At 40.2% G+C, this 23,674-nt stretch overlaps 2 protein-coding genes across 2 annotated transcripts; both read right to left on the bottom strand.

Moving 5' to 3' along the window:
* Positions 1-3,819: 3,819 nt before the first annotated feature.
* rnf183 (ring finger protein 183) lies at positions 3,820-4,883 on the bottom strand. Its single transcript, XM_046044492.1, has one exon. It carries the CDS (start codon positions 4,881-4,883, stop codon positions 3,924-3,926), a length of 960 nt encoding a protein of 319 aa, XP_045900448.1. The 3' UTR covers positions 3,820-3,923.
* Positions 4,884-6,463: 1,580 nt separating this feature from the next.
* dhx16 (DEAH (Asp-Glu-Ala-His) box polypeptide 16) lies at positions 6,464-23,076 on the bottom strand. Its single transcript, XM_046044704.1, has 21 exons — positions 22,821-23,076; positions 21,141-21,343; positions 20,751-20,989; positions 19,590-19,770; positions 19,440-19,496; positions 19,042-19,296; positions 18,697-18,930; positions 17,496-17,687; positions 16,429-16,539; positions 16,045-16,160; positions 15,408-15,618; positions 15,184-15,282; positions 13,992-14,144; positions 13,386-13,526; positions 12,967-13,129; positions 12,713-12,831; positions 12,079-12,146; positions 11,232-11,394; positions 10,458-10,619; positions 7,781-7,954; positions 6,464-7,463 (listed from the first exon to the last, which is right to left on the bottom strand). Exons 2-21 carry the CDS (start codon positions 21,336-21,338, stop codon positions 7,335-7,337), a joined length of 3,165 nt encoding a protein of 1,054 aa, XP_045900660.1. The 5' UTR covers positions 21,339-21,343; positions 22,821-23,076; the 3' UTR covers positions 6,464-7,334.
* Between the last annotated feature and the right edge of the window lie 598 nt (positions 23,077-23,674).

Consider the following 23,674-nt stretch of genomic DNA (forward strand, 5'->3'; position numbering starts at 1 on the left):
ATTAAGTCTTATAACGCTCACCTGCAGGGCAACATTTTAGACATTTTTCTGATCCTGTTTGCTCAGCAGATACTATGGCGCATCATCAGGGCTTCTTGATTTTTACAACACTGACATCGTCGAAAATATCTAATCTGACACCAGAGCAGTCAAAGATAAGCAGGTGCTCTTCAGTGATGACCAGCCAGTTAACACAAAAGACAGTATTTGTCCTGCATTTCTCATTAATCATGGGGACATTGTGGACACTATCAGAATGCCAGCTGGGAATTCACTGGTTTCCTTAACAATTTATATTTTGATGTTTTTTGCAAATGCTTCGTATTTAATCATTTATCACCCGAAAGACTACACACCCAAACACAAGAAAAGCAATCTAGGACATGCTGTCCAATGCAGTGAGGAATGTTCAGACCTGTAGCCTATATTGGGGAAACTAAACAACCACTACACGGCTTAACACAGAAGGGCCAACTCCTCAGGTCAATATACAGGACACTCTTTCGATGAAAACAATGTACATATTTGTATAGGCAGGACAGATAGTATGAAAGAGGAGTGAAAGAAGCTGTCTACACCAAAGTAGAGAAACTAGCAGGGGAGGAGGTCTGCTATACCACTTATCCCCCACCCATAGGCAGAAATCGCAAGGGGGTCAGGGGTTCAGGATCTACCCCATCTGGGGGTTGAAAAAAAAAATTATATTAAATATTATAATGACACATTAAAATAATTGTGTAAGTAGTAAAACAATACAAACGCAAAAGGGGCAACAACACTGTGAGTCCATTGTGGTTTGGTCCACTGTCTGCTTTCCCCCTTTATGTCACCTACATACAAGTCTGACTACTATTTTTCTCAATGATACCTTTAAAGTTTTCAAGCCACCTTGTTTACAGGCCTGTTTACAGTACTAGAAAGTACAGGTTGTATAAAGACACCATGCAGGTTTCTGAAAGGAATTAGGCAACAGACCTGTTTTTTTAAGAGGACACGTGTCATAAACATTAACAGGATGCCCCAGCTACTCTGTAATCAGGCATATATTAAGAACTCAGGACGGGTTAAAGCAAGCTGACCATCATTTTAAATTTAAATTTTAAACAAAATCCAAATTAGTTTATAGAAATATTATTGTCATCATGTGTTTTGGAAATACTGAGCAAGGACATTTCAATGTCTCAAATAGTGCTTTATTTGATGATGGTATGGAAAATAAAGTCCATTCTCATTACAGAAAAGAGAAAATATTTTACAAATGTATAAATCAACTACTACTACTGGCTATGTACAATGGATTGGTCTAAAAACACAATTTGTAAGAACTAGAAACCCTGAACTGGCTATGTAAATCAACCTGATCCAATCAAAAGATTCTCTTAACAGAGTTTAATGCATTTCAGCATTTACAGCTTATTAATCATTATGAAAAGTCACTTTACATACACACTATTTCTGGCTTTCACAGTAATCACAAACATATTAAGAGAAGAATCCAAAAATACACGTTTCCCTGTTTCTTTATGTGCAACTTGGAGCCTGTGTGTCCTTTGTTTTAAAAATGTTGCTCTCCTTGTTTTTCTTCATTTCCCCATTTTGCATTTGAACCAGCTTGAATGTGTTCCAGTGCTTATTTGTCCTTCACCATTACTCACAAAGAGAAAAAGGAGGCAAAAGGATTACTGAGAATCATAACAAGTTTTTTGTGATATTCTCTTCCTCCACTCTAGTCTCCTCGCCAAGGGCAGATATTTCATGTAACAGTTGGTGGGGACAATAAAAACTTCTCCCAGCAGGAGGGGTGGTGGAAACTATCTTATTACTGCAAAACTTGAACCCTGTTTTCCTTTTTTATTGTCTGCTTGTTCTCATCCTGGGTTGATGCAAAGTTTCAGAGGACAGAGACTCAGAGCGTCCCCATAAGCATAGTAACTTAATCCTGCCTGCGTTTGCTCGGTGGAGACTGAGCGAAGCTGTGCTGCTGCCAAATAAGCTACTGACTGAGATGCATGAAAATAAATTAGCCTACAATATAATAGCATTTTTTATATTTCTCACTTTCCCCCTGATGATCTCAATAACTCACTAGATTTGTATTGTTGTTTTTTAGAAAACAGGTTGCTGAGGGTCTGAAAAAGGTAGGCAGCGGATCAAACCTCTGTGAGGCATATGAGTAGTGAGGACATAATTTTTTAACTTAAAATTGCTTTCGACTTTCGAGTAGTGAACAAGAGCTGGTAACCATTTGTACCTAAAACACTGACTAAATGCAGACAGAAAACTGTTATATTTAATTGTTTTGATCAAAATTATTGCTGGGGACAATTCAGTAGTAGCAATTAAGGAGGCTGGCCATCACCCTGTCCTTCTTGGACGGGAGTGATGGTCTGCCTCTGCCCGGCCAGAGGGGATGAGGCTGTACTTGACCTCGTCCTCGATGGAGGGCTCTCCTCTGTACCAGTACTAGACCTCCACAGTGGAAAATGGCCCATAAAATGGGGCTCTAGCGGTCAGCGGGGCCGCCCAGTCATGGAGGCAAAGATGTACTATTTTGGGGACAGTCACACTTAGATGTTTCACGTCAGGCTGGTCATGGAGTCCTGCGCTGAATTCTCTGGCGGGATTTTTGGAGGGCAGCTGGAGAAGCCTTCATTCTCTTGGGGGCTGAGTCAAAAAGAACGAGCAAATGGTCTGGGGGATAGGCCTAATGGTCACCAGCAGGTAAGCTGGGTCTTTCTCTTCAAATACACAGCAGCCTTCCTCCCAGTCATAGTCGGCCTACCCTCCGAAGCTGGCACTGGGCTAAGTCGGAGGGAGCTGAGAGACTCAGAAAACTGCAGCCACCATTTGCTCTGCTCAAAGCCCGACACAGGAGTCAGCCTCAGCATGAGAGAAATAATGCATACCACTTCATTTATCTGACAGCTGGAGTTACTTTGGAGATTAATGTATTTTACATAAAAAGTTTGCTACTCCTAAGGTATTTTTCTCTGTGACTTAGAATTTACTGACACACATATGTGTACAAATTGAACTGTCACAGGTCCCCAGTTGCATTGCACCAGTCTTCATAATATTCAAGCCACCCTGTTAACTGGTCTGCTAACACCACTAGAGGGTATCGAGTGTCTAAAGAAGCCATGCAGGTTTTTGAAAGGAAATAGGCAACAGACCTGTTCTGACTCAGAGGACACCTGTGCAGAAAATGGACAGGACGCTCCTACTATACTGTAATCTGGCAAATATTAAGAACTCTGGACAGGTTAAAGCAAGTAGACTTTTCAAATTAGTTTATAGGTATAGGTATTCTCATCATGTGTTTTGGAAATACTGAGCAATGATCTTTGAATGTCTCAAGTAATGCTTTATTTGTTGATGTTATGGGGGAAACGTCCATTCTTTAGAGGGAAAAGAGAAAATATTTTACACATATATAAATTGTTAATGGCTATGTACAATGGGTTGGTCTATAAACACAATTTTTAAGAACTAGAAACCCTGAACTAGCTATAGAAATCAACCTGATCCAATCAAAAGATACTCTTCACAGAGTTTAGTGCATTTCAGCTTTTGCAGCTTGTTAATCATTATGAACAGTTACTTTACATACACACTATTTCTGGCTTTCACAGTAATCACAAACACATTAAGAGAAGAATCCAAACATACAAGTTTCCCCTGTTTCCATATGTGCAACTTGGAGCCTGTGTGTCCTTTGTTTTAAAAATGTTGCTCTCCTTGTTCTCCCCATTTGGCATCCGAACCAGCTTGAAAGTGTCCCAGTGCTTAGTTTGTCCTTCACCATTGCTCACCAAGAGGAAAAGGGAGGTAAAAAGATCACTGAGAATCGTAACAAGTTTTGTGTGATATTCTCGATCTCCACTTTTGTTTCATTGCTACTGCCCGTCCATCCCCGGCCCCCTTTAAGGGGTCTCAGCGCTGCCGTATTCACCTTGGGGATGCGGTGACGTTTGGTTCATTGGTCTGTGAATCACCACATTTGGTACGATCACAAAGGCCAGAATCCCCACCAGCATGAGTGCCACAGTAATGGTGATGATGGACGCCACTGCGGCGTAGTAGCACTGGTTTGAGTGGAACAAATTACATAGGTGACCTCTGACCCTGTTTGGAGGCCTGCCAACGTTTACCACTGTGGCTGGGACTATTCCCTGCTCCATTGCACTCAAGTGAAGGTCACCACCAGCTGTCACCTGGGCATCCTGACTCCTTTTGGGCAGAGTGAAGACATTAGGCTTGGTCAGGTTATTAGGAGGAGGGTTCTTAAGGAGAAGTTTTCCCTTACTACGCTTAAAGCGGATGGACAGTGCCCTCTGCATGTCTTGTGGGAGTTTGCCTATGATGTCCTGATTGTTTCCCAGGCGGGGCAGGTCCCTGCCGTGGGGGAGCTCGGTCAGCTTACGACATACAGGGCAGGACAGGGTCTTGAGCTCAGGAGAGGTCACGTTGATACGAGCAAGGCACTCCAGGCAAAAGGTGTGTCCGCACGCCAGCAGCTTTGGGGTCTTGAAGACGTTATCGTAGGTGCAGAAACACACAGCGCACTCAGTGTCCTCCACATCATCTACAGGGGACTTCACCTTTCTCCGGTCGCTCCCTCTGTCTTTCCTGTCACTCCCCCGGCCCTCTTCACTCCTCCCCCGTTGCCTCCTCTCTCCCTGGTGCCTGTCTTGTTCCCTCCTCCTGCCCCTCTCTGAGTCTGTACTCTTTGATCTCCTCACTTTTGCAGGCTTCTCCTTCTTCTGCTGGTCCTCCTTTCTGTTTGTCCCTATCTGGCTGAGTTTCGGCTTGACATTGGGGGTCTGTCTGGCTCCATGGCCCTGGCTCCCTTCGGGCCTGCGTCTCTCCCCGTCTTCGCTCATGTTGGACGGATGATGTTAGAGTGCCAGCTGGGATCCTTTTTCACAAGTTTTCAACAGGAGCTGTGGAAAATAAAAGATGAGATGGGTTCACTGGCTCCCAGAAAGTAGCAGAACAGGAAACAGACTGTTGGAGTTTACCTGCACAGTCACCACTGCTGTTTCATGATGATGAAGCAATAATTTCTAATCTCTTGCTATCTAACATCTCTATTGTATTAAAATGCTATGTGTTTTTTTTTCATTTAAGCCTAATAAACTTTCATGTGATGATTGTGCCTTGATATTGACTTCCTGTATTTGTTTAATAGGCTTTCCTGCACAGAAATTATCTGCTAATGTGAGAACTGCAGAACTGCTTCAAATATTTTTGACGTAATGGAAATTTGTATGATCTTGCTGTCTTAGTGGGCTGAGACCTGTTAAATAAAACTAAATCAAGGGTGGCATCGGTGTGTGACACAGCTTCGTTGTTTTGAAATTTCATAGCAAACATTCCATTTTACATAGTCAGCCATTAACTCATAGTTTTTAAGCCATCGGAGGCACACAATAAACAGTGCAGCAGCAGAGTTCCTTCAAGTGTAGAAATTGCTTAAGTAAAGGTTTAGTTATAAGTGTACAATTTGCAAGTTTGGCAGCCAAGAGCAGCAGAGATAATTTGTACACACACGCACTGACCTGCTGAGGTAGATGAATGTTGAATCACGCCGAAACCACAAAATGATGTAAGTACAATAATCCTTTTATCCTTAACATCACCAAACTTCATTAGGTTACTAACAAAACAACTAAAAACTTTACTCTGGAACTTCTTTGGTCTGTCTGCAGTCCGCGTCCTCCTCTTCTGTTATCCTTCCTGTCATATCTTGTTTTCTAATACTAACACAGCACTGCCTCCTCTGAACCCTCCTCCTGTCTGCCTCCACCTCCCACCCCAATCGCTTTTCCTCTCCTCTCGTCAAACCAGTTAGTCCAGGAGTAGTGAGTCAGTGCTTTTTACCGTCTGTGGGATATATGGATAAATCTCATGTCTGTCTGCACACACAGCAGAACACATATCAATCTGGTATCATAGTTTCACTCAGAGGCAGCTCTGCCACTGATCACAGCTGAATTGATTAATAAATTCTACTAAGAATCAAAGAAATATCTGTCAGCTGTTGTTGTTCAAGAAAGTATTCACTATCACATATGATGTCAGTGGCATGAAGGTATGACAATATGGAATGATATGTATGTGTAATGTGAATTATGAAATGGTGAGAAAAAAATAACACTGTCAATGCATAAACAGACAGACGGGTACAGTTCTGTCAACATTGCATGTATAAGCACCTCATACCTGTAATACCTTCACCGCTGAGTTTACCACCCACACAAGATCAGCTATGTTTTCTCACTGGTTACTCCTTTTCATCTGAGCTTTTTTGAGTATCTGAGAATACACCCTGACTGAGACCACAGTGTTTAACAATACAATGTCATCAAACAACACAAAAGCTTTGTTGCTAAAAGTTTATTTGCTAATTAAAATAGTGGAGGTATTCCAAACTAAAAAAAAAAAAGACGACACATCTGTATCTGGGTACATCTGCTTTTTTATGCACAGATACGTTTTTTATCAAATATTTCTAAAGTCAACAAACTCACAGTCCCTTTGTTGTAAAACTAAACGAGCATGACGAGAAGTTAGGAGGCTATCCAAATACATCTAAATATAACTTGTTGAACTAGAGTGAACATCCAGGTGAAATCAAAACCAGAAAGAAATGAGTAGATCTTTACAGATAGTAAATAATGTGCTAAATAATTATTGAGCTACAAACCAAATGACAAAAACAAGTGGTTGTAAAACTTTATTGTCATAAAAAAATGAAAATAAACCAGGAGCCTCAAATTTTAATTAAAAAGATTATTTGGATATCAGTCTCAGTTATAGTCAATTTGCACATTTTACACTTGCAAATGCATGATTTCACAAAGCCTATTTATTTAGGGAAAGTCATCAGAAAGCACCTGAAAAACAAACCAACAGTCTCATGTTTATTAATGAGCTGAAAAACCCACCCAGTGAGTCTGCACTGATGCAATGAAACTCCAATCCAAGTACATTAATGTTCTCTTATGGCCCAGCTGACACGGCTGATTTATGATTAAATCAGTAAGTTTGTGATCCACTTCTCACTTGACCCGTCTCTCTGCTCCATGTGTCATGTGTTCAGGCTAATGTGGTCCAAACTCAAAACTGCCATATCAAGCTACAGCACAAAACAATTTCACATGTGAAAACAGGTTGGAACCATGAAGCTGTTTATGTACTTTTCCACACCTTTCCTCTTTATTATTACGCAATTTCCAAACTTTCAGTCCTTTTTCTACTTTTAGCCTGCCCTGAGAGAGGAAGGGAATGTTTATTTTGGCCATCTGTCCCCTGGAGCCTAGGTCTTCTCTTCAGCCCAGCTCCTCTTTTGTTTTACCCTGCTTGCGGGGCATTTTCTTACTGCTGCTGTCCTCCAGCTCTTTGCTCTTGTAGTAGTGAGGAGCCACTTCAAGCAGCCAGCCGCTCTCTATCTCAATCACCTGCCGGAAGAGAGATGGTAATCAATGTGTCAACATACAGGGAGGGATACAGTTAAAACATTTTACAGGAACACTCGTCATACTTCCTCATTAGTGTGCTGTCTTATTCTCACAAGCAGTAATTCTGAGACCTTCATACTGGACTGAAATGTGTGATTATGTTATTTACACTTTAAACAATAGTTTTTCTGTTTAACGAGTCTTCCACATCAGCAGACTAGCTGCTGAAAAACAGACTACGACTGCTAACGCTGCAAATATTTGCAGAGATTTAGACTCTTTAAAAGTAAACAGTATCACATCCCGAGCAGGCAGACCTGTCTCATGAACTCCTTGGTGGTGAAGACAAGCTCGTGATAGATGAGCCAGCGAGGCTGCTCCTCGAACAGAGAGCTGTTGGGGTGGACGTAGACTGTCTGCTGGTGCTTCACCGTCTTGTAGCCACCTTTGCTCAGTCGTGCCGTGTGATAAAAATATCCAGCAGTCACCGCCTAGGAGATGGGACAGGGTGTGGGTGATTAATAGCTATAGAAGACCTCAAGTAGTGACAGAAAGATCATTGTAAGAATAAAGAGCAATATGATAATAAGAGAATATGTACATATCATATACATATATTGATGTGGAAATTTGTGTGAAGTAATTACTAAACCAAAGAAATTGATTAATAAGCCGTAAGTGGAAACTATTTGGAGGAGAACTCAGTCAAGTTAAGTTCACAGGAACAAGAAGAATTCTAAGATGGACCTCTTCTCCTGCATGCTGCACATTATATAGCATCAATCAGCCACTCAGAGCTTTGTATAAATTAGACACTGTGGAAGTTCAGTTTGGTTGTAAATGCAATATAATGACATATAAATGAGATATAACTTTTTTAAAAGAGAGATTGCACTAACATGCTGTAACTCGCTTGTTTTCAGTCCATTATGTACTGCATATTTTACTGTCCCGTGGAAACCACGCATTTCCAAATTCTCCTCTCTTAATGACCAACTCAAGGCCAACTCAAGTCAAGTCAAATTTATTTAAAGTGTAAAATCACCAGCTGCGTGGTCCCAGTGCAAAACAGACACATAAAGATCGCAGAATTGGATAAAAAGGCTGAGAACACATAACAAGATACACATATTAAAAAAACAATACATAATTATAAAACTAATAATAAATAAAATAAATCATTTAAAATTCATAAAACACCCTAGCCCCAACTATAAGCCTCGACACAAAATAAAGAAACACCATCCCTAACTACTAGCTTTACTGAAAAGAAAGGTTTTTAGCCTACTCTTAAATATGGAAATGTTGGTTAATTCCCAAACCCAAACAGGGGTCTGATTCCACAGCTAAGGTGCTCTGGCTCCCATTCTACGTCTAGAGAACCTAGGCTCTACAAGTAGCCCTGCATTTTGGGAGTGTTAGCAGTGTTCTAGTGGGGCAGTATGGTATAAGGAGTTATTTAAATAAGATTGTTCCTGACCATTAAGGGCTTTGTATGTAAGAAGAAGTATTTTAAAATCAATTCTCAATTTTACCGGGAGCCTTTGCAAAGTTACTAAAACAGGGCTGATGTGATCTCTCCTGCTAGTTCTAGTTAGTATACGTGCAGCAGCATTTTGTATTAACTGGAGAGACTAAGGAAAAAAGTGTTTTCAGCTTTCATCACTATGACAATGCAGAAATAATATATTGTATTTTCTAATGTGGTGCTGGTAGAAATCAGTGTATTACTCAAGGAAACTACAATTAAAGCAGGGAAATCAGATAATTCACACTGTAATTTAAATATCAGCATTGACTCCTGAGAATATAACTAGTCAGAAGTTTTAAACTGAGGGTAGATTTTATGAAGGATTTGCCAACAGGTACCATTCCAAACATCAACATCCAGACCTGCTTTTCTTGTTGTCACAGATGCACACAGACTGTTCACACCTTCTGTAATCGAGGCCAAGTGGTGTTGGGTGTGTTCACAAAACTAACGCTAGAATGGACAGAATTAATACTGACAGACAGCATCTGTCACACACTAGTCATGCCATGGGAAAAGTAAATCTACAAATGTCTGTCATTTCACATTAAAATATAATAAACATCTTCAAATGACTAATTCACTCCCCCCCGGTTTACAACAAGGAATTCACATAATGCTACTAAAGCCACTTTATAAGTAAATATTATAGGACATTTATTGTCAATTATTTACTGAACATTAATTCATAATAAGAAAATAAGTAATGGGATTGCTTTTTGGCTGCAGTTTTGACACAGACAAAGGCATCAAGTGATGAAAAAGCTGTAACCCAACTAATAAAACAAATGCCCTTGCCGCTATCTCAAGTGGTTTATGGGTGTGCTCACAACACACGTAGACCGTGATATGGGAAGAATTATCACACAGCCTCCGTTCAGTGAGGATCTGAGGTTTCCTCTTTCATTTTCTTAGACTTTCAAATTCGCAGAACTGTATACTTTATCTAGAGCCTGGTTAAGCATCCATTCACCTGAAGTGTTCTTGAGCAGGAGCAGGCTATTCCAAAAAATGCTAAATTAAGCACCTTGAGGGCTTCCATGTATTTCATGCCCTCTACTGGGTCAAGTTTCAAACACTTGCCACTTATCTCTTAAGTTGTTTATCTTGAACCCACTGTTACACCTGTGGTTGAACAACATTTTCAAAAAGAAGCAAATACTGAATGCAAGCTGTGTTTATTTTATTTAGAAAATGGTATTTTTCTGTGGGTCTTGTCTGCCGCAGGTTTAGCTCTTCAGTGTTCTTACTTCTGCTTTCTATTCTTGTATTTGTAGTTGCTATGACTTCATAGCCCATCAGACTTAGACAAACCAAATACCCAAGTTCACATGGAGCCACAAACACATACTTGTACAGTATAACATTTCCACTCTATTAATATCAGGAACCAACTTTCAGATTCCATGTTTTCATCAGGAAACTGTGCTAAAACTCTGGGTGAATTTCTCAGTATCACTAACCTTGCGAATTGGCAAGCTGTCTCCATGGGAACTTACAACCTCTACCTCAATACGATCCATCAGACCCTCCAGCTGCTCCCTGACGTCTCGGGCTCTTCTCATGGAGCGGAACTGGATGAAATTCTCATAGCACCACTGTGTGGAGTAACCGCTCTCCAACCACTGAGGGAGACAGACATCATGACTGCAGTTAGTACGACACCTGGGATCCAGGAAATAGCTGTCTGCCGGTCATAGCTGTGAAAAAGTGGTACCCAGCCTGGGGGTCTGGACCCCACAAGGGGTCGTAAGATAAATCAGAGGGTTTGATGCATGACAGGAGAGGAAAGCGGTTTTGTCTTTCCTCTAAGGATGGCAATGTTGGTCAGTCGGTGAACCATTTTGGTTCAGAGTGAAATATCTGGACTCCTGATGGATTAGATTAAATTTTGCCCAGACATTCATTGTCCCCTGAGGATCAATCATACTGACTTTGGTGATCCTCTGTCTTTTCCTCTAGCGCCACCAGCGGATTGACATATGTCTCAACAAGTTTTGGATGGACTGAAATTTGGTAGCACCATCATTGGGTCAGCCGTTCAATTTGTAGGAAGGGCGGGTGGTTTTAATCACTCTTTGGTTGACAGTCTCAATTTGTAAACTTACAACCTGTGACGCGAGATGCTATAGCTTCGTTTTAAGGGGTCACAAATCAAAGAGGTTGGGAACTGTAAACTGAACTGTGAATCGATTGGTAACTCAGGGTATCTTTAACTCTAGCTGTTGTGTTTATACCTGTGTGTAGACATTGAGAAGCACCAGGTGGTCTCCCCCTGGCACCACAAAGTTCATCCTGGCGTTGTCAGCATGAACCACCTTGTCTTTGGGCCGGTAAAAAATAGAGTTGTTTACTGACAACATGGCCGCTATCGTCAACACTTCTTCTGAACACTTGTACCTGGAAGCAGACAGAGAGGGAAATAATACAAAGGAAATCTACAAAAATGCAGAGAAAGAGCTATGAAGCAAGAGCTATGCTGAGAAAGTTGCCATTCACTAAATAAGTTGACAATTTGAAGGTCTATATGAGCAACACATTTGTATCCTTTATATCATCACACAAAAGAGGAGAGGGCAGTGAAAAAATTTAATTATATTAATTTTGTATTTCTCCCAGCTCAGATACTGGACAGACTTGACTTGCTGCTTCCAAAGCAGCATACTGACCCGTGTCAATATTAAGAGGAAGTACTGTATATCAGCTCAAATCTGAGCACAAATACACCTTTTTGGTTTACTCCAGATCTCGTTAGGCCAGGCATGTTTGACCTTGTGATTCACCCTCTACTATATAGATAAGTTATCAATCTTCTCCTGCTTGAAGAATTGATCTATCAACCCGTATTGGACAGCTCGATTAAGAATAGTTTCACTCCTCTATGCTTCTTTGACCTCAAACCCCAGCTGCATAATCAAGAACTGGACAAACACCATCCTGGATGAGTTTGGTATACGCAAGAAAACCAATGTCTCCAACTGATTCAATACATCTTATGCTACAGTATTATTACAGTAGGTGATGCATCCTGTAATACGGACATATATTTGAAGGGCTCGTGCTAATATAACACTAGAGACTTACTGCTCAGAGGCCAGTATCATCTTGCTCAGCATGGGGTCCACCGGTAGCTCAGCCATCCTGCGACCCAGCTGATCCCAGACAAAAAAGAAGAAACAGGTGTTAAACAAATGACTGACTTCATTCATGTTGCTGCATGCTCCACTGTGTTCATCAGTGTCGCTAACTGGTAGTGTACAGTGGGGTTTTTAGTCTTTGTTGGCTGGAAACAGCTGCCGGCAGTGGCTGGAAACGATGCTATGAGAGCAGTGAGAGTGAACGTAAACAATAAAGTTGTGGGCTGGACAGCTAAAAAATTTGCTGAAACACACTCTCACTCACTCTTTCAGAGGAGTCTTCATGGCAGTGCGATCCCACCAAAATGTTAAGACTGTAAAGCATTGTAAGTCTTAAACATGAAATAAACTGTCTTTTATTTTATTGTTGTATTTTTATCAATCTATCAAGCTATTTATAAAACTGGGGACATTTTGCAGATTCAGATGATAATTCAGTACATAATCAGTACAAACAACCTCTTCCACAATGTTTTCACATTGTCATTTGATACGTTGTTATTATAAAAACATCAATTATAACTGCTAAAGTAAAAAAAGAATAAAGTGTAGTTTGATGAATGCAGGCCCTGAGTTTGTACCTTGGTGAGCTCTCCCATGTGGTTCAGTGCTCCCAGGGCATAGAGCTGCTCCAGCGCTAAGACCAAAGTCTCATGAGGAGGTGGGTCCATGAAGTCAAAGTGAATCAGGTCATTGATTCCTGGAAGCAAAAACTATTAGCTTACTGCACAGTCACGGCCACCAAACAGTGATTTAATGTGCTCCAACTTAATGACTTAAGTGTATGAAATATCATCATTTTAATATCCCACCCAAGAGCGCTTCATCCCCTCACCAAGACTCTTCAGCAGCAGGACTACATTTCCCAAGTTGGTCCTCTGAATCTCAGGCACAGTCGTTTCCTCCATCTCATGTTTAAATGCCCAGGCTGTGTAAAGCCTGAAACATTTCCCAGCAGCAACTCTACCTGCACGGCCTGCTCTCTGGTTGGCAGAAGCCTGAAAAGTGAAACAAACACACAGCACGAGTTGGCAAAACATTTATAAATCAATTCAGCCACTAACAATTCACACATATAGTTTAACAGTAATAGCTGCCTCATCGACTGCACCAATAAAATGTCAGTGATTGTGCCAGAGTTTTTGAATATTGGCGTTTTGAAAACATGCGATTTCTCCACTCCTGGATAAAATTACTTCACGTCAACGCTGGCACCCAGCTTGTTAAACATTAAGAAAAACAGTGAGCAGTTACCCGTGAACAGGGCGTGACGATGAGTGACTCCATGCCGGTGCGGGCATTGTAACTCTTCTGTTTGCAGAAGCCTGGGTCAATGACGTAGATGATGCCATCTATGGTCAGAGAGGTTTCTGCTATATTGGTAGCCACCACCACCTGGGATTGACAGACAGAGATCACGGTGCCAAGAGTTAAAGTGAGGAAGCACTGTCCAAAGTAGAATGCAGATTAAATCAAGCAGTTGAACAATGGGAAGAAATACACCAAAAGATCAAAACAAGGCTTTATTCCGTTCAATAGTGTTAAAAACAAATACGAATCCGCTCTACTAATCTCATTGTACTACAGCAGCCTCTGTTGGTGCATGGACATTTAATCTGTTTAAATATGAGAAGGCTCTTGCTTTATACATAACTGATACAGTAAATAGATAGCAGCAAGCTGTTGTCTTCATTTATATTGCTCAAGAAATAAAGTTGTAGTCATAGTCTACACTGCGCATTTTGTGTCTGCCAAGTTGAAACATTAATCCTACAGTGACCTACTACATCCAGGGCAATTGTATTAGGAAACAATAACAGTTTCTCATGTATTCTGCACACAAATAAGACATCATCTCACCTTACGGGCTCCGGGTGGAGTAGGGTTGAAGATCTTTGCCTGCATGTCAGACGGCAGGTTGGCGTAGATAGGAAGGACCAGCAGCTCTGCTATCTTCGATCCAAGGCGCCTGCATCTCTCTTGGAGCATCTCGCAACATGCTTCGATCTCCTCCTGCAAGACACACAAAGACAAGAGGTTAAAGAGTCAGCCATCACACACGGATACATTTACCCCTGTCGCAATATCCTTCAGGGAATACTGTTGAAGAAAACAAGGTTACTTGGGCCGCTTTCACACCTGTAGTTCAGTAAAAAAAAGACACACTGTTGCATTTGTAGACACTGTATGTTGTTGTTCCTTGTTGCCTTTAAAAATAGGCAACAATAGGCATCTATTCTTTCGCTTACTTGAAGGGCTACATAGTGGTTATATGTTTACTTATCTTCGTTCAGCTTTGTTGTCCTTGTTTTAATGTAAATTTTTTATCTTCCTAGACAATGTTCTTTGAACTGTGTGTAGGTACATTGACAGCAACTAGAAACTGCAGTCAAATTTCTTGTACGTGTACACATACTTGACCAATAAAGATGATCCTGATTCTACTGGCTTTTTAAACATAAAATATGTATATAAACACTGAGCGGTAAATAAAGCTTAAGGATTGACAGGTAACTCAGCAGTTGAACAGTTTTGGTGTTACATGGCGCAAGTGCCGAAAGAGAGAAATTATTTAGCGTAACAGTATGGTAAAAGATGCTATGCTTAATGAGCAACTGTCAAAATACACAAAGTAGGATGAAAGCACAAAACTCCTCTTTGATTGATCAGGAACACTCCATGCTACCATGGTAACCAAATGATTTGCACAAATGTATTTGTTAGGCAACTTACCCCTCAGCCTAAACAAAGTGAACTTGAATGGTGAACGCACCAGAGTTGTTTTGAACCGAATCAAACAGGTCAGGAGCTAAAGCACCCTTAGACAACATTGTGGTTATACCCACTTCTTAAATGTAATTACAAGGTAAACGCTTGTCTCCAACATACATGCTAAGAAATTATGAGCTGTACAAAATTATCTTTAAGTGATCCCATCCAAAATCCTATCGTATTGCACAAAATAAGGAGACCAACAATCTCCCATTACAATTGTGTCCAAAACTTTGACATAAATCTTGAACATGCCATGGTTGATATAAACAATCAATACCTGTCCAGTGAGGAAAACCAGAATGTCTCCCGGAGGCTGGGTGACATGGATCTGTAGCACCGACACCACACAAGCTTCCAGGTAGTCTGCCTCTGGAGCCTTGACAACACAACATACAAATATGTACATCAACAGTAGAGTTAGATTTTTGGGACAGGGGTCGTCTACACTCACTTGAACCTGAGACCCTTTATTAAGCATTCAAATAGCAAGCAAGTTCCTACTTTAGTGTAGAAGATATCGACGGGGAACCTCCTGCCGGGGATCCTGAAGACAGGGGCATCATCAAAGAAGCAGGAGAAGCGCTCTGTGTCCAGAGTGGCGCTGGCCACTAGCACCTTCAGGTCCGGTCTGAACCTGGCGATGTCCTTAATCAGACCAAACAGGATGTCTGTGTGGAGGGTTCGCTCATGGGCCTCATCTATGATGATCACACTGGAGGGAGAGAGAGAATGGGTATAGGGGCCGATTGAACAGGTAATACCTACAGGAGTTCAATAAATGTACATGAACATATTCATCTGAAATGTGAAACTGCAAAGAGGAGTATACAAATGACAAATGGCATGAGACATTAGGGTGTCAGGCAGTAGAAGTCTTAATAAAATAAATATGGTACCTGATAATTCAAAGACAACTTAACCAAATTGAAAGTTGAACTTGTAAAGTGTGATCAGGAACACATAAATGTGGGAAAAAGTAGAAAGCCACTAATTTTTCAAGAAAATTTAATGAATTTCTGTCTGAAAAAATGAATGATCAAATGAAAACATAAAGAAATCATCTTATACCTGTGTATTACCTGCTTAATAACAGGTTAAAGAGCTACTCAGCTTTTAGTGTTTCCCTTCTTTGCATTACCTGTAGCTGGCTAGGTCTGGCTCTGTGAGAAACTCTCTGAGCAGCATGCCATCTGTCATGTACTTGAGCACTGTTCTCTCTGATGTGCAGTCCTCAAAACGAATACTGTAACCCACCTGGATGAAGCAATAAAGTTAATCTGAAAATACTGATTCAAGAATTTTCAACCACTTCAAATGGTTTTAAGAAACAGTCAACAATACTTAATAAATAAAGAATGCTAAAAAAAAGATGTTTAATACTAGCCAGTAGTGGTATACAAAACCATGATGCAGTGTAATACAGAATTCATTCTTACATTGCATCCTTTAGTCCCAATAAATAAAACTGTTTGTAATAAGGTAAATATGAAATGGGATCTGTATGATAATTTGTCCAACTCACCTCATTCCCAAGCTTAACGCTCATTTCCTGTGCCACTCTTGCTGCTACTGACATAGCTGCAACTCTGCGAGGCTGTGTACATCCAATCTTCATGCCTCCTTCAGTGTAGCCCTGAGAGAGAAAGATAGATTATTTTCATACAGTTCCCCAACTAGCGTCATCTTGTTGTGCAGATCATTTTAGTTTTAATTGCAGAGGTTTTGAGACTGCTGCCACCATGCTTGTACAATGGGGACAAATTGATTTTTTTCCCAAATATCCAACAGCAGAACGTCTTTCCAGAGACTCATTGTCCTGGTTACTCAGGAAAATCCATAAATAATAGGCAATAGTCTTAAGGAGCTACAGTGAAAGTCAAAGGAATAGACACTTTGGGAAACACTTATTCGCTTTCTTGCCAAGAGTTTAGATAAGAAAATCAATACCACTCTCATGTCTATACGGTAAATATGCAGCTACAGCCAGCAGCTTGTTAGCTTACCTTAGCATAAAGACTGATAAAAGGGAGGAAACTGGTAGCCTGGCTTTGTCCAAAGGTTACAAAATTTAAAATGTACTAAAACAGAGGTTTTCAAAGTCTGGGACTGCAGGCCTCCCCTCAGACAAAGCCCCCCACCCACATCTTTAGTTTGTATGAGTCAGTTCCACATGTTGGTTTAAGCCACATTGACTTCTTGATGTCAACCGATGATCACAATTACAAAAGGATCAAGTAAAGATTATGAGAAAAGAGTGTCTGTGTAAGGTTAATCTGTAGAGCCTAAGAAGTTCTGTAAATTAAAAGGAGTACAGTCTAGACCTGCTCTATCTGAAAAGTGCAATGAGATAACTTCTGTTATAAATCGACGCTATTTAATTAAAAATGAATTGAAAATAATGGGGGCCGGAAAATTTAAGAAAAATGTGAAGCTTTTTAACCTTTACTTTTGTTACAATGCAGTCATGCTCTCCTGCAGCAAATTCTGTTGTCTTTTGTTGGACTTTTGTTAGACTGCTCAATGTTCCATAGTGAGTATAACATGTTTAATATGTGAGTGTATAATGCTATTCTTAGATTCTGCACTCACATCTTCCAAGAGGTACTGTGGGATCTGGGTGGTCTTTCCGGAGCCCGTCTCCCCCTCAATGACCAGGATCTGGTGCTCTTGGATGGCAGCAAGCAGGTCCTCTCTGTAGGGGAAGATGGGCAGGCTGCGTCGGACTTCCTGCATGGACTGTTTGTTAAGCTCCGCCTGAGACAGAGCCGGGGTCTCCTGATCCTAAACACATTAAGGTCAGAACACAAAGCAAATTTCACAAATTTCTTTGACCAGATTATCTTTTTCCACTGTGGTCTGCAATGAGAAGCGGGAAGGAGATGCTCCAAGACGTATTGACAAGACATATGGATATACTTTTGCGCTGAACAGCTTCCACGCGGTGCAAATTGCTTCCTTTCTGAAAGGGCCTTTATGGAAGACAGAACGTAGTTCTCTCAAGACCTTCAGTCACAGAACATTTATCGTTACATCCTTCGGTCTGTGTTGAGAAAATGTTGCCAGGTGTAAGACACTAAAGCTGATGATACATGGAGCAACTTTTAGAGCAATGGTGCTGGGCAATGTTGCTGTCACTGGTCATGAGTAAAGATTACTACCATAATCCCCTTCTGTCACCACTCCGTCACCCGCCCCACCCCGCCGCTATCCGTTCGAAACATAGTTGGACTTGCCACCAGCAAGATTGCCCAGCAACATTGCTCAAAAAATTGCCCGGTGTATCATCAGCTTAACATACATCAGGAGCTTATAGACTTTCAGGACTATAGGCTACCAATTAACTGCATTTCAGTTAACATTGCACTCAATTTCTTTCTCTCATTTTCACTAAAACATATGTATGGATCAGAGTTGATGACATTAACAGTACAGTTTATTCCCCTCCTTTATAACAATTTCCCCTGGTGGATAGAAGTTAATATTCCTCTTATATTAATAATACTTACATATTATAGAAATATAATTGTTAATGTAATTAAATATTAAAAATCAACTTAAGTCATTACTAGTGTTGTGAAATTAATTAATGCATAATAATTGTAATAATCGTGAACCCGTGATTGTTTCTCTGACAATAATCGTACCAACAAAATCTGTAATCGTTGCATCCCTAGACTCAATAAATACTAGTCAAAGTGTTTCATCAGGTTTTCATCATTAACAAAGTTAAAAGAAATTTGAGATACAAATATTAATAATAAAAAAGTAGAGGGTACCACATGAACCCCACCTTTTCCGCCCGAGTTCCTTTCATGGTGATGGCAGTGCTGACAAAGTCTATCATCTCATCCTCCTCGAGGATCAGCTGGTACTTCTCCTGCTCCTGCCTCATCCCTTGCTCTCGCTCCCTCTTGGCACCGAAGCTGAGGGAGGCCGTCTTCAGCCTCTCCTCTTCCCAGCGGCCTTGCTCTCCACCCAGCTCCATAGGAGTTTCCTCCAGCTCCAGGTCCTTCTGGGGCACCTCCTGGTCAGCGGGTAGAAGGAGGGGAACAAGTTGAACAACTGAACCTATGCACACTTTAGTAGGAGACTGTCTCTACATATTGTGTCAGTGTGTGACATCCATTGTTCCTACTTTGCTTCTCTTCTCTTCTGGCATATAGTATCTGTTCTTCCTCTCCTCCTGTTCCTTGGCACCGGCCTTTTTGTAATCTTTAGCCAGGTCCCGAAGTGTGCGTTTGTATTCCAACTCCTTTTTCTCCCTCTCCGTCAGCTCTTCAGTGGAAAAAAGGTACTCGTCGTCTTTGATCTCTGCCTCTAGGTCCTCCAGCTTCTCTTCCTCTCTCTTCTTTAGATACTCCCAGCGAGAGCGCTTCCTCAACTCTGGCACCTAGAAAAGGAACATAACGTAAAAACACAGTTAGAACTCTGGAAACTGATTTTTACTGTATCCCCCCACCCCCAAACATATTCTGACACACATGGTATGATTAAGCACAAACCGAAACTTGTCTCCCAACTTTGAGCACCTACCATGTTCTTCTGATCATCTTCAGCCATCTTCAGCCTCTTTTGAGCTTCCTCATAAGCCTGCAGAAAAACAAACAAAAGGCAAAGGTGTTTAACTTCTTGACATAATGGCTCATTCTTAAAAAAAGGTGTTGTAGTTGCCTGGTCTCCCACCTTTTTGTCAGTCCTCTCTGTTATGTTGCGGGTCTTGTCTTTGTCTTTCTGCTTCACTCGCTCTGCAAAAGCATCTCTCTCATCAATGTCCTGCTGTCGTTCTCTCTCTTCTTTCTCCCACTCTTCCTCTTCCTCCTCTTCATTCTTGGCAGACATCGGTTCCCTTTGGCCTGAATTACCCCTGATATTAGAAAAAAGTTTTTATTACAAGTTTAAGACTCTGGTGACCAATAAAGAATGATTCAGCGCTTCCACACTTGGTTGACTATCTCTCCTTCTGTTCTCCCAATCGCTGCCTTAATCAATCAAGCACCAAATTATTAAAAGTACCAAAGGTTAACTGAGTGGTACTGTGATGATGATTATTTACAGGTTGCTACTCTTTTCTCTGGGATTACTCTCAGATTTTACATGACCAGCTATGGTACATGGTACTCATATTATGGCTTTTAACATGTCTGGTCTTTTCATATGCAAAAATACAATTCCTTTCTATGTGTGGTGGAACTGGCAAACAACAGAAAAATGTTAGAGAGGTTTCAAACTCCACAGCACACAGTGCACAAAAACCCCCAACAATTATTCAATTTAAATCACAAATCTGATATTTTCTCCAAACAAGTACAAAAGATATTTAAGCCCACATTCCAGATATGGTATGACAGTATGCTGCGCTGCAGCATGAAAACCCCTACTTTAGTACTTCTAACAAATAATAACCATCATTTTTCTGTATGATTGTTTTCTTTGTCACCTCTCGTGTTTTCTTGTTTGGTGGAAAGTTTTGGGTTTTTTTCTGCGGAAGTTCTGCTCCTATTTTAACTGACTGTTTCATTATCGGGGAGACTGCATGAAAAGGGTGGCTGTAATTGTCCCAATTTTCAACACTGTTTGAATATGACCACCCACCGTGCAAAAACTGGTACACAGAACAAGATATAACTGCAACCGAAACAGCATTTACAAATATGATAAACTCAAAATAAATTGGAAAATCATTCAGCTATAACTGTTATCAGCAAATGCTATGAGACAGCCTGTCATGCTCTACTATTAGCACAATACACAAACGTTATTTCATGGAACAATATGAAACAAACAACAAATGGTAAGCAAAAACCAAGCAAGCAAAATAAAGCAAGTGCAAAATATTTGGACTACCTTTTAGGTGTTTCCTCCTCACTGGACGACTCGCTCACTTTCTTCTGTCTGATGTGCTTCCTCTTGTTTCCTCTGTCCTTGTCTTTGCTTTTCTTTTTCCCTTTCTGCTTCTCCTTCACTGCGTCTCCATCGCTGTCGCTGTCCTCCAGTAACGTGTACGTCCGATTCTTCCTGTCCATTTCAATGGCTTCCCTCTCTATCGCACGGGACGGTTTCTCAATAACCTGCTTACGAGGAATCTATAACACACAGATGTAAAAGATTGTTAAGGGTGTCATTCCCACCAAAAACTTAAAACGTTACAACTGTACTGTTAGATGTATGATTTAAAGTTTATGTAAATATGTTGTGGCAAGTTTTCACAAGGAAAGACAAATTTTACGAATATACCTTGTCAAAGAGCTCTTCCGCAAAGGCAATCACACTCTGGTCAATGTCAATCGTGCCTGTCTGCTCGAGACGAGTCACAAAGTCTTGAGAACTCGATGCTTTCCGTGCAGTGCCGATCATGAATTGAGACACATATCGGTCACTTAACCCGAGGATGTCATGGAGACGGTCATTCACCCACTGCTCTAGATTGGCCATGGCGCCTATTGAGGGAGCAGTCATAACACAAAACATGATTATCAGCAATACAGGTTTAGATTTTTTAGATTTAAGCCATGTCGTTGCAGAAATGCAGGCGACAACCAAACTTTTTGCAAGCTTGTGAGTTAACATAGAGTTGGTTTCAGTTTTTAAAAACTGATGATTTATTGTTTAATGAAAAAAAATTGTTGATATTAAAACTGGTTAAAGCTTCTCATATACTGTTCCCATCTGTGTCATATTATTATTGCATAATACGTTATTTTCTTTTGCATTTTCTACAGACTATGTAAGAGATGAGGAGACATTACTTCAGGACCTGATCACTTTGGTTGGTCTTTTCAACATTTCTAGAGAAAAGAAAGAAACTAAGTAGGAAATAGTGCTTGGCAAAAAAACAATAAAAATAATGAATGCGATATAATTTTCCTCAATAACAATATAAAAACTGTTCAATAAATGTTTGATTTAATTAATCTGAATCAAGAAAGAATTAGCACTAATCTATTAAGATATTTATTTTGTTGAGGAAAAGGGACTGAAAAAGATTTCACTTAATTTTACTTATGCATATTTGTTTAAAAAATATTTCATCATATTTGTTTTGAATGTTCTACCTCAGATCCACAGACTGGCAAGTGTTTATCATGTTATGACCATAAAGAATAACTTAATTTAATTTACAATTAACCATCTAGTTTCTTTGCCTTTAAACTTAAAAGAAATAACAATTAGACATTTGTTGTAATAATAATCAATATCAAATGACGTGGGAAAAAAATTCATGATAATATTTTTGGCCATATCGCCCAGCCCAAGAAGGGAAACACATTAAAGAACTACTTGAAATTAATAAATAAAGACATGAAAAAATAAGAAACATTCAAAAGCTATATACAGTACAATATTTAGTAATATTTGTATTTAATGCCTTGCATATATTGAGTTGCTGCATTTTATGATAAATTACAAAATGAATACATTGGAAATAAATACGTTATCTGAATGAGAGACGTTGCTTCGTTTTCTCGACCTGGGAATCACAGCCAGACTACAGTCACCCACGCTGTTGTGTACAACCAGAGTACAGTACAAGCTGCCCCGCCATACCATGAACTCTCGTACTACTACAACCCTGCAACGTTACATATATCGGTGTCATACTTCAACTGTTTCATCTGCACTGTGTGAATACTAAGAGCTATTGAGAACAGTTAGTTGGTCAATAAAGTTGGGTCACATCCTGGAAAGTAAAAAGGCGACACATTAAGTTACTATACAAACTTGGTTGTTAATATATAACGTTAATACTCTTTGGCAGTTAACTTTACATTCTGCCAGATTAACATGTGATACGCAAAGTAATTTCGTGGACTACTTTTTTTGTAATCTTACATTTCTTAATTCCGATTGAGCATTGTAAAGAAAGGCGCTCCTATACTTTCGTTGAGACATAAAACCCTCATGAACTTCACTTACCGCTTATAAAAATGCTCAAACAACGTTGTTGTTATGCTAGAAGTAGCAGGCTGTGAGTTAGCTAACTCAGCTAACTTCAGCTACAAATGAGGTGTTAACTTCAGCTGTCTCTCAAGGACACTTAATGGATACGAACATCCCTCCGTAGATGCTTAGACATGTATTTGTGGCTTTATTTCTCCAGAAAAACACCACACAAATAAGAAATTATCAATCCATGTTGTGCTAATCTAGTTTAACGCACGCTGACGTCGAAAGCGGAAATACGTCATTTCAAATTACCGAAGAGCAGAGCTGCATCAGAGCCTGCAGCGCTTTCTGCCCCCGTGCGGTTATCTGAAAAACAACAACTTGTGCCGAGTTCTCACAGTACTTAAAAAAAAAAGAAAGATAGGCTATAATATTCTTTATGGGGTTCATCAATGGTGATCAATGATTCTAAGTATATATTTTATGAATGTTTAGAGTCATCAATATTTTAGTACTCTGAGCAGACGTACCATTCCTTGAGATTCAGCAAAAAATTTGATCTGAAAGAGATGGATGTATTATTCGGCAGAACAGATGTATAGGCTACCTGCAGAGATTTGAATCCACCTCTTTTCTCACCATATATGAGTTATCTATAGGCTGCCTATAACACCGGCTGTGTGTTGTTTCCTGCTGACTGTTTTTAGGACACATTATACATTTAGGCTACACATTTTGAGGAATACAGCAACATCACAGTATTGTAATACCCTATGTTCACTTTTCCACCCAATGACAAACCATAAACACGTGAAAAATAGCGTTTAAAAAAAGAATACAATCCTTTAATTTCACATTTCCACACATAGTAGCCTAGAGAAGTA

Source organism: Micropterus dolomieu, linkage group LG03 (genome assembly GCF_021292245.1).
Source record: "Micropterus dolomieu isolate WLL.071019.BEF.003 ecotype Adirondacks linkage group LG03, ASM2129224v1, whole genome shotgun sequence".
Classification (NCBI taxonomy): Eukaryota; Metazoa; Chordata; class Actinopteri; order Centrarchiformes; family Centrarchidae; genus Micropterus; species Micropterus dolomieu.